At 38.3% G+C, this 12,079-nt stretch overlaps 1 protein-coding gene across 2 annotated transcripts in view; it reads right to left on the reverse strand.

The window, feature by feature from the left end:
- LOC126191591 (tumor protein p73-like) overlaps positions 1–12,079 on the reverse strand; it is a 100,378-nt gene that overhangs the window by 25,043 nt on the left and 63,256 nt on the right. For both annotated transcript variants that reach the window (XM_049932537.1, XM_049932536.1), the window contains exons 5-8: positions 10,043–10,241; positions 9,732–9,951; positions 9,398–9,632; positions 4,981–5,216 (exon numbers count right to left, since the gene is read on the reverse strand). In XM_049932537.1, coding sequence (XP_049788494.1) covers positions 4,995–5,216; positions 9,398–9,632; positions 9,732–9,951; positions 10,043–10,241 — 876 coding nt within the window. In that variant the 3' untranslated portion in view covers positions 4,981–4,994. The remainder of the gene's footprint in view (positions 1–4,980; positions 5,217–9,397; positions 9,633–9,731; positions 9,952–10,042; positions 10,242–12,079) is intronic.

A 12,079-nucleotide genomic window follows, 5' to 3' on the forward strand; every position in this document is an offset into this window, starting at 1 on the left:
TTATTTTTGTTATTATGCTTTCTGTAAGCCATTCTTTTTTATGATTTGTCTTCTGTCTCCCAACTACTTCGTTTGCTGCTCGTAGGATGTTGCATTTCAATGACACTCTTCTTTCTTCAACCCCCCCCCCCCCCTCTTTCTTCTACATTTCTGGTGTTGTTCATTAACTGTTGATATGTTTTTTAATTCCACGCATCTCGATCTAACGATACCATCCTTAAGTCTATTCAGATCTCATTTCTCCCAAGTTCTTATCTTGAGGTTTTTGAATTTCAGATTACATTGTTGGATGATTAAATTCCCCTCCAATGACAGCATGATTAGGAAATATATTGTGTATTAATAAACTGAGATTTTCTCAAGTTTCCAGATGTATTCAGGGGCGAGTCTGGTGTTTGATGGAAGAATCCTATTAAACTGACTTGTCAAAAACAGTCTCACATGAAGCTTCAGTTTTTGTCTCTGTTGCTTTGAGTTTCTTATCTACTATAACAAATACATCCTCTGCACTTTCCATTAGCCTCTTGTTTCGATTATCACTGTCCAGCATTACTAATGGCTAATTGTTTGGAAGAAGACTAATCTCATTGGCTGCTGACAGATAGTAGAGAGTATGGCTGTCTTCACCTATGGTGATACAGTCTGAATGAAACAAATCTGATGAATTGGTGTGAATTGTTCAGCAAGCGACAAATTAATGTGCCTGACGAAACTTGATTCGAATGTCAGCTACTTCACTTACATGGTTTGAAGAATCAAGTAAGAAACTAAATTGTACAAGGCACCTTTTCACAGAGTTTAGAGTGTTCCTGGATGGAAAACGTTTTGGAAGTGATGGCATGGTGAAGAATGCAATGAACAACTGGATTAAGGAGCTGGCACAAGCAGACTATGACATGGGGAATTCTAAAGTTCGAGAAAAAATATAACCAATGCTTGTATAATGCAGGTGATTATGTTGGTGAAGTAGCTTCAATATCGTTAAGAGATATTTTTTTGTTGTCACACAGATTTCTTGCATTTGCTGAAGTCTAATTGTCATTACCTCCTAGATTGCCCCTGTATGTCATCAAGAGTCCTCTACTAATTCTTGCTGATACTTTGCATAACTTCATAAAATCACATGAAGAGAGGATCACAACCAACATTCACAAATTAGCCATCTCAAGTCAGAATGTTTATAGCACCCTTCTGGCGCACCAGTTACACTAATGTACATTTATACATATAATATAAAGGATAAAGTAGATCAGTATGCCTGGAGCTGTGATAGTGTCAAAGACTCTTGCTTCTTGTTCGTCTACACTAACAATTCAAAACAATTGTTGCCACAGAAAATTCCACTAAACGTGAAATCAGTTCCATAACACACTGTTCAGTGAAAAAAATCTCAATGCCATCAATACTTATCATAAAATTTGTTCTGTGTACAGACTAAATGTGACTAGTGAAGATGCGCATCAATGGTGCCGTATGAGAGTGAAAGGATGAATGTTCATAAAGACAAACTGCCCTTCTACTTTTAGTCAGGAATAAGTTTTGACAGGAATCTGATTAAAAAAATATATGAGTACAGGTTATTCTGCTTCTCTGGAATTTCTTTTTCATTAAGACAGGAGGAAACGTCTCACTGAATAAAATCATTAAATGTTGTGGGTAGGTACTGGCACTGTTTCTGGGACATTAAAGTCACTATTATGCTTTACAAGTGAAATAAAAGTCTTGGAGTCAGTCTCCTTTCTGCTATTGTACTGTAACAACTCAACCTACATTATGCGTATGCATAACAAAAACGAAAGACAAAAACAGAGATTGCTGGAAGAAGTTGAAGCAAAAAAAATGTATGATGAAGTAGATTCAGAGTCATCTGAGGAGTGTGAAGAACTCGAACACTGAAGTGATACAGAGACAGATGCTAATGATAGGCAAATGAGTTTTGAAAATAACAATTTCTACTTTGGAAAAGACAAATCAACAAAATGGACAAAGAACCCTCCAAGAAGGAATGTAAGGAAAAGACCTTACAATACTATTATTCATCCACCAGGTGTGAAAGCTGCAGCCAGAACTGTGAAATCAAACTTAAAAGAGTCCTCCCTTTTGTTTTTTGATGAAGGTATGGTCAAAGATTTTAGTTTAGTAGGCTTTACCACGACCGTTACTGATTATCAAATGAAACAATAAATTTACTGTTAGCAGTCATTTTTTATTTACATACACAACGAGTTTCAAAGGTCTAAATCTCCATCATCATGGGTGTTCTGTGTTACTGTTTTGGGGCAAAGAACATACAGCACCTAGTAGTTTAGTACCTAGTAGTTGACAGACACCATCTTTGTCTACAAAGTGTAAGTGTTTATATGTGATGTATTACAACAGAGAATGGAGCCTGTGACCTTTGGAGACAGTGCCACAGGTTACCCCAAATGCTTAACACAACACACACTTCGTCTTAAGACATATAAATGCACCTGATAATGAAGGTTTAAACCCCTGAAACACAAGGAAAACAAATTCCCAGATTATACCCGGATTTCTCCTGGATATCCCGTTTAAAAAATATACTTTTTCCCAGGCAAAAATACACTTTTTCTGTGCTAAGTGACAGTAGGGTTTCCATAGATTTTCCCTCGGAACTGTAAAACTTATCAATCCTTTGAATGGTTAACGTTTTATATAATCGCATAGAACACCCCGGGAAAAAAGACGGAGCAGAGAAGTTTTGGAGAGACTTTTAATAAAAAAAATGAAAGAAGTTTTGGAAAGACCTTTGATTTGCAGCAACATACACACTGCATAAATTCGTATTATGAAAGTATAAATTCGAATTGCACCAAACACAGCGCGTTAGTTTCCGGAGCGTTGCAACCGAGGTTGGGATGTCTTTTTGTAAGCGAGTCACATCTCAAGCCACGAGATCTCGCCAGCCGATGACAGCAGCTATTCAGAGCATAGGACATGTGTTATAGTCAGCCAACAGCAAGATTACTGGTTACACAACGTGAACACACAAGAGGAACAGTTAACGGTTTACATTAATGTACACAGTACCGTATATCTACAAGAAAAGCTAAGCTTTCACATATAATATTGGTCTCTAAGATTAACACGCTACAATAGAAGCTAAGCTTTCACATGTAATATTGATCTTTTTTGCGTGTGTTATACTTTAAGATACATCACACAAATGTGCCAGTAAATTTAAAATTATGACAAATGCCTCGGCTCGAAATTCTTGTAAGTGGCTGGTCCTCAAACTGTTCAGTTTCGAACGCTCTGTGATTTAGATATCCATCCCACTTTCTCACACGTAACATAATTCATCTTGTGTAAAAAGAAATTTACTTTGAAAGTAACACTTTTCTAACCACCGTTCGCAATACTGTTAGAAATAGGTTCGATTTACCAGTTGCCAGAGAGCGCCAGAAAATGGATTATTGTGCGTGTGCAACTGCAGTGGTGTAGGAAGCCCGCATATTCGTGTGTATAAAGCACTAAGAGAGCTTACATTACACCATAAAAGAAACAGGGCATCAGAGGATACTCCAAAGAGCATCGAAATTTCGTAAACCATACTAAAATACATAATTCGGCTTGAAGTGCAAATTGGCTTTTTCCAGATTCACAATGAAGTAGGTTCCATCTGATATTAAGCTATTCAGTGTGGTTTTTGGGATGTAAATTTTCTTGGAGTACCAGTACTCTACAATCTCATGTTTGGTTCTTTATTATGGCATAATGCCATACATGGCAGAAGATGATAACGTGCACTTGAAATTCATCGAACAGTTGGAACTAGCCAACACTGTAGAATGAAACACTTCGTTTCAAATAAAATGATTGCTTCAGTGGAATTTCTTTAGCAAACTTGCAAAAATAACTTCAATCTTCTGCAAGGCGATTAATGCTTGACTGCTACTAACTTGGAAAGAAAATGAAATCAGAAAACTGAAATTAATAATATATTTTCGCCCTCCGTAATTATGTGAATGTATTTTAATTCACTTGATAGCTCCCGGCCACAGAAATCCGTTTTATTTTCATTTGACGTGGGAGCTGTACGCAAAGAGAAGCGGCGAAATCACTTAACGTAAACACGGGTCACATGGAGACTAACCCCCTCCCCACTACAACTCAGACAACTCTGTTCAAGCACGAATCTGGCAGCTAGGGCGCGCGAGAAAAATTTTTCTCACTTGCATCTGTCTGCTTGCTGCTACTACCGATACAGCTAACAGCCAAACTTCAAGTAGCGGGAAGTGGGAGAAGGTACTGCTTACACGAGAGTCAAATGCGCATGCGCAACAGACTGCTGGCAACTGGTCAAACGAACCTAATGTGAACAGTTGTGACGTCATGCTCATAGCAAGCAGTTTATTGTTATGAAGAATTACAGTCTGCGCCCTACGGCCTTTGACATACTTTTGCTATCTGCAGACGCTTGTGCGTGCACGGTGTTTTGTTGTCGTAAATTGCACATTTCCTTTGCCACTAAAGTTTTATTTTTTCCCTCTCGTTTATATTTTATTGCTGCAGTATCATTCTCCAGTAGCAGGATACAATAACATTCTTTGCTAGAGAATCAATTCTGCAGTCAATATTACAAAAATTTAACTGAAAGCTAAAACAATGAAAAATTCCCGGGTTTTTCCCAGTTTTCTCCCGGATTGTATACACCCTGATAAATAAACATTGACTAGTAATAGTAAACTTGTTTCATCATGGGTATGATCGAAAAAATATGTGGATATACTGCAGTTTACATAAAAAGCACTTTGGGGAATTCTGCACGGAAACAGAACACCAAAGAGACAGATGTGGTTGAAATTGTTGGGTTACCTACTTTGCTAAACCATATCAACCGCTTTTAGTAATAGAAAGTGGGACTGCAAGAATAATTGAAAGTCTGGACTGACAATTTGTACATCTGTGAAATACATCAACTGAAAGAGTTTCCTACTTATGTAGCTACATTCTTACCTAAAAGACGACTGTCAGTAGTCTTCTTTGTACACCTGTCGCAAGATAGAGTCACACTCTGAGAAGGGCACCTGATTTTCACCAGCATCTCTCCACAGCATTGCTATGGCTTGTCGCTTGATTTCTCTCTGATGGGATAGATATACTGGAAGGTAAATGCAAGGTTGCTCAGCTTGCTGCTGCCTTTGCATGCCAATAATATGGCTACTGGCTCTTAACGCAGTATTATCACACTCCTGCAATTGAAGATGACAATTAATTTATTTGTAAGTCATGATGTGCTAACATTTCTAGTAAATAGTAAAACAGAAACACACACACACACACACACACACACACACACACACACACACACACACACAGTCTCAGGGCAAGGGCAATGTAGAAAGTTGGAAAATGTGCTGCCTTTTCTTCTAATCTTTAAGTATAATAAACCTAACATATCCTCTAAAATAGGTCAAAATCAATCATCTTTGCTTGTTCAATGTCCTAGGGCTCTGTGTGTATGCTGCTGGCTTTGGATCAAACTCTGCAGGAGTGGATTTCCTACTGCAACTCCCCAGCAGGCACTTTGTCACAGTATACTTCCAGGAGGGAACGCCTGCAGCTGTTTTGAATTTTGCGGCACATCAGCAAGCCCCCTATGAGGAAATAGTTTCAAATGTCCCCAAAGATTGCACCACCATGTGGAGGACATTTCATACCTGCTTTCTCACCTTTCAAATGGCAATTTCTTTCCATGCCAATATATTATGCCTCACCATTCACATACATTACCAATAGTGGTATTTCATGAGCAAGCGTAAAAAATTTTGATTTGTACATAAATTTTTATGAGGACAGAGTTCAAGAAGAAATGATGTCTCTTGGCTATTACTTTATTTTATATTTCTATCAACTGTAAACGGATCACAGTGTTAACATTGTCACATGTGGTTAACTGGCTACATTATAGTGACATAGTTAGAGTGGGCATTACATTACATGTTAGGCTTTGTGGTGTTTTGAGGTGACTGAGTATTTCTGTTCCTGATAGCTCTCACATCCAACTTATTGGATTAAACTGAAGTCGTCATATTCCATACATTTTGCTGTCTTGCATTTTGGCGTGTGATTTAAAAGTGTCCCTAAATTTGCAGATGCTTTGGAAAGGCGTATTCCGAAGTATAATTTTTGGAGTTCGCATGTCAGGAAGCAAGGTGTGCATTGAAAAATCATGCTCTTCAACACTTCTCACACAAATTGCAGTAATGAAAACATTGGTGCAATATCCAGTTGTTGAACTCGTTAACACAAACTATAACAACCTCTAGTAGTCCCATTATTTGTATATACATGTTATTATAAAGCAGCATATGAAATTAGCTTCACATGAAACAACAGTCTAGGTCTTTCTTCCATGATAAGGATACCTTTAAACACAACAACGAGGAAGTAAGATTAGCACCATGCAGCACTGAAGCATGTTGTTGTTGTTGTTGTTGTTGTTGTTGTTGTGTTCTTCAGTCCTGAGACTGGTTTGATGCAGCTCTCCACACTACTCTATCCTGTGCAAGCTTCTTCATCTCCCAGTACCTACTGCAACCTACATCCTTCTGGATCTGCTTAGTGTATTCATCTCTTGGTCTCCCCCTACGATTTTTACCCTCCACGCTGCCCTCCAATACTAAATTGGTGATCCATTGATGCCTCAGAACATGTCCTACCAACCGATCCCTTCTTCTGGTCAAGTTGTGCCACAAACTTCTCCCCAGTCCTATTCAATACTTCCTCATTAGTTATGTGATCTACCCATCTAATCTTCAGCATTCTTCTGTAGCACCACATTTCGAAAGCTTCTATTCTCTTCTTGTCAAAAACTATTTACCGTCCATGTTTCACTTCTATACGTGGCTACACTCCATACAAATACTTTCAGAAATGACTTCCTGACACTTAAATCTACACTTGATGTTAACAAATTTCTCTTCTTCAGAAACGCTTTCCTTGCCATTGCCAGTCTACATTTTATATCCTCTCTACTTCGACCATCATCAGTTATTTTGCTCCCCAAATAGCAAAACTCCTTTACTATTTTAAGTGTATCATTACCTAATCTAATACCCACAACATCACCAGACATAATTAGACTACATTCCATTATCCTCGTTTTGCTTTTGTTGATGTTCATCTTATATCCTCCCTTCAAGACACCATCCATTCCGTTCAACTGCTCTTCCAAGTCCTTTGCTGTCTCTGACAGAATTACAATGTCATCGGCGAACCTCAAAAGTTTTTATTTCTTCTCCATGGATTTTAATACCTACTCCGAATTTTTCTTTTGTTTCCTTTACTGCTTGCTCAATACACAGATTGAATAACATCGGGGAGAGGCTACAACCCTGTCTTACTCCCTTCCCAACCACTGCTTCCCTTTCATGTCCCTCGACTCTTATAACTGCCATCTGGTTTCTGTACAAATTGTAAATAGCCTTCCGCTCCCTGTATTTTACCCCTGCCACCTTTAGAATTTGAAAGAGAGTATTCCAGTCAACATTGTCAAAAGCTCTCTCTAAGTCTACAAATGCTAGAAACGTAGGTTTGCCTTTCCTTAATCTTTCTTCTAAGATAAGTCGTAAGATCAGTATTGCCTCACGTGTTCCAGTGTTTCTACGGAATCCAAACTGATCTTCCCCAAGGTCGGCTTCTTCTAGTTTTTCCATTCGTCTGTAAAGAATTCGTGTTAGTATTTTGCAGCTGTGGCTTATTAAACTGATTGTTCGGTAATTTTCACAACTGTCAACACCTGCTTTCTTTGGGATTGGAATTATTATATTCTTCTTGAAGTCTGAGGGTATTTCGCCTGTTTCATACATCTTGCTCACCAGATGGTAGAGTTTTGTCAGGACTGGCTCTCCCAAGGCCGTCAGTAGTTCCAATGGAATGTTGTCTACTCCCGGGGCCTTGTTTCGACTCAGGTCTTTCAGTGCTCTGTCAAACTCTTCACGCAGTATCTTATCTCCCATTTCATCTTCATCTACATCCTCTTCCATTTCCATAATATTGTCCTCAAGTACATCGCCCTTGTATAGACCCTCTATATACTCCTTCCACCTTTCTGCTTTCCCTTCTTTGCTTAGAACTGGGTTTCCATCTGAGCTCTTGATGATCAGACAAGTGGTTCTCTTATCTCCAAAGGTCTCTTTAATTTTCCTGTAGGCAGTATCTATCTTACCCCTAGTGAGATAAGCCTCTACATCCTTACATTTGTCCTCTAGCCATCCCTGCTTAGCCATTTTGCACTTCCTGTCGATCTCATTTTTGAGGCGTTTGTATTCCTTTTTGCCTGCTTCATTTACTGCATTTTTATATTTTCTGCTTTCATCAATTAAATACAATATTTCTTCTGTTACCCAAGGATTTCTACTAGCCCTCGTCTTTTTACCTACTTCATCATCTGGTGTCTTCACTATTTCATTCCTCAAAGCTACCCATTCTTCTTCTACTGTATTTCTTTCCCCCATTCCTGTCAATTGTTCCCTTATGCTCTCCCTGAAACTCTGTACAACCTCTGGTTTAGTCAATTTATCCAGGTCCCATCTCCTTAAATTCCCACCTTTTTTGCAGTTTCTTCAGTTTTAATCTACAGTTCATAACCAATAAATTGTGGTCGGAGTCCACATCTGCCCCTGGAAATGTCTTACAATTTAAAACCTGGTTCCTAAATCTCTGTCTTACCATTATATAATCTAGCTGATACCTTTTTGTATCTCCAGGGTCCTTCCATGTATACAACCTTCTATCATGATTCTTAAACCAAGTGTTAGCTATGATTAAGTTGTGCTCTGTGCAAAATTCTACCAGGCGGCTTCCACTTTCATTTCTTAGCCCCAATCCATATTCACCTACTACATTTCCTTCTCTCCCTTTTCCTACACTCGAATTCCAGTCACCCATGACTATTAAATTTTCGTCTCCCTTCACTATCTGAATAATTTCTTTTATTTCATCATTCATTTCTTCAATTTCTTTGTCATCTGCAGAGCTAGTTGGCATATAAACTTGTGCTACTGTAGTAGGTGTGGGCTTCGTATCTATCTTGACCACAATAATGCGTTCACTATGCTGTTTGTAGTAGCTTACTCGCATTCCTATTTTCCTATTCATTATTAAACCTACTCCTGCATTACCCCTATTTGACTTTGTGTTTATAACCCTGTAGTCACCTGACCAGAAGTCTTGTTCCTCCTGCCACCAAACTTCACTTGTCATGTTATGTAGCCGAAACTAATGAAAATGCTCGCTATATGCAAGATGCTAGGTAATTTAATAGGTAACAACAGGAACTGTAATTTGCAAGTATACAAAATGTCCTATTGTAAATAACACTCAGTGCAGGATTTTAGACAGCTAGAAACGTCACACAACATATCTGTACCTGTGGTGAATCTCTCTGCTGCTCAGCAGCAACTTGGGTCTGGGGTACTTCTTGCAGTGCCTGAATTCTCGAGACGTGCATCAGCTGTTGGATGGCAGTTTTAGTCTCTGATTGAACTTCTTCAGAGTGGTCTCTCGAATGATTACGCAGGTACTGCTTCTCCTGCTTCTCCTTGTCTCTGCGAGGGCAGCTACACACCCTCACTTCCAACACACGACGCCCTAGGATTTCTCCACTGGTAACAAGCAATTTTTTTCTCAGAGTGACGTGTACATAAACAATCTGTTCTACTTATGTTAATATTATCTGCAATATATGATCTAACAGTACAAACCTGACGTCCTCCAGAGTAAAGACGAGTGCAAGAGCCCTTCGGCCAATACCACCTCTACAGCTGTTCTTACACACAAAAGTGTACAGTAAAGGAACGCTAGTAGCACCAGGCTGTGGAGCACAGAGTGGTGTAACAACACTGTAGCGTCCCGACACTGGATCTGTCTGATATTGCGTTAAAGGGTCACTGCAGCGGACAACGTGCTTCACAGATGGACAGCCTAAAACAGAAGCTTCAGTGTACTGAAACTGTAAGTCATTTACTGTCAAAAATATTACATGAGAGTCAAGACACAAATTCATGGTACACACCTGCATTCAGTGTATGAGCCAAGTCCTCATGAGTGGGGCATGTCTTAACAACTTCTTCAAATGATTCAGATTCTGGTACGAACAATGGAAGTGCACGAATGAAGAGAGCAGTTGACGGTGTCCAATCTGTGTTCAGTGTCACACTGAAACGAACACTTTTGCCTATATCTGTGAATACTTTGTCCAGAATCTGTGAATACTGAGGAAGAGAAAATTAACACTTCTTAGATTTCATTTACAAGTTGTGCTTTAAAAGACTCTACTTATTAATCTTGTAACAGACAAAGACTAGATTCAGCATATTATCTTTTTACCCACAAACCATAAGTTCCACATGTCAAAGTTATAAAATACTAAAGCGAACTGTCTGCAGAAGGATGGAACAAATTATGACAGTCTGGAGGAAGATCAGTTTGGATTCTGGAGAAATGTCGAAACGAATGAATCAACACTTTATAACAAAGATTAAAGAAAAATAAAGATACATTCATAGCACTTGTATGTTTAGAAAATCTTTTTCATGGTGTCAACCGGAAAACAATTTTTGGAATTTTGATGTTATCTGAGGGCAATTCAAGGAGCAAAACATTACCCACAACATGTACAGAAACCACATTGTAGTTCTAAGAATAAATGGAGGCAGTGACACAGAAGTCAGTGAAGCAAGGTTGTGACCTATGCTATTCATTACTGTATAGAATTTAATTTGCAAATGAGACAAAGTAGTAGAGCAGTTTTACAAGACGGGAAGCAAAATAAAATTATGGCAAGAGTAAAGAGGATATGCAGACTGACTAGTGATTAAAGGTTTCCTGATATATGTTGTCATCAATTAGTATAAATTTAAGTCATCAACTGGTATAAATTTAAATGTTATGAAGTCTTTTCTAAAAATATCACCAAACACCCAATTCTTTAAAGAATCAAACTTGTATGCAGAAAAAAGCTTCAAACATCTGATTACTTTCAAAATGAATTAATGTATTAATTATTTGCCATTAAGCATGTATGCGAGAAAAAAGTTCAGAAGTGGTTTTAAATTACGTTTAAAGTTTGCTGTTAGCCACTAAGTGCTCTTATTATCAAACAATTGATAAGTATAGTATGCATAATTTGCATTCTGTTTCAAGCAAAAACTAGTTTTTCACACATCTCAATGTTTATGGCATAATTATCTCTTGAACTATGTGTCATACAATGACGTAATTTTGCAGGTAAATTCAGCGGTGTATGTGGATGCCATCTGCAAAATATGTTGCAAATACAGTCAGGTATAGAGAAGTAATAAATTAAAATGTTGTGCCTAATGGTGAAGTTTTATGCATGAACAGTGAAAATGTAGTAAGCAATAAACTTGTTTCCTTTCATCATTTTTTGTGGAAGGGGAGAGGAGGGATGCCAGTGAGAAAAAGTCTTGTAAAGGTTTGAAATTATGGGTAAAGTTTTTTGGAAGTTGCTAAGTGCTCTCAATCTCAAATACTGGAAGAATGCAGTCTGGATAATTTGCACGCTATGTTATGCTGCCTTGAGACATATACACAGTTTCTTACCATATTCCTTGCCGTACTGTGTTAAAATTTTAATATAATGGATAGATTATGATAGTAACTTAAATTTTTAATTTGGTAAATAATTATATCGAATACTAAAAATCAAACATTTGTGCACCTGTAAATCGTTAGATAGGCATTCTGCAAATGGAACCAGGTGGCTGTACCCTCGGTTAGCAGTTTGGATACGTTGGTTGGTTGATTTGGGGGAGAGGACCAAACAGCGAGATCGTCAGTCCCATCAGATTAAAAGGATGGGGAAGGAAGTCGGCTATGCCTTTTTAAAGGAACCATCCTGGCATTTACTTGAAGCAATTTAGGGAAATCATGGAAAACCTAAATCAGGATGGCCGGATGCATGTTTGAACCATCACCCACTCGAATGCGAGTCCAGTCTGCTAATTACTGCACCACCTCGATCAGTGGTTAGTAGATTTGTCTGTAATGGAGCCTTAGATGGAGTGAAACATGGACAATTAAAAGTGAA

This window comes from Schistocerca cancellata, chromosome 6 (assembly GCF_023864275.1).
Source record: "Schistocerca cancellata isolate TAMUIC-IGC-003103 chromosome 6, iqSchCanc2.1, whole genome shotgun sequence".
NCBI lineage: Eukaryota > Metazoa > Arthropoda > Insecta > Orthoptera > Acrididae > Schistocerca > Schistocerca cancellata.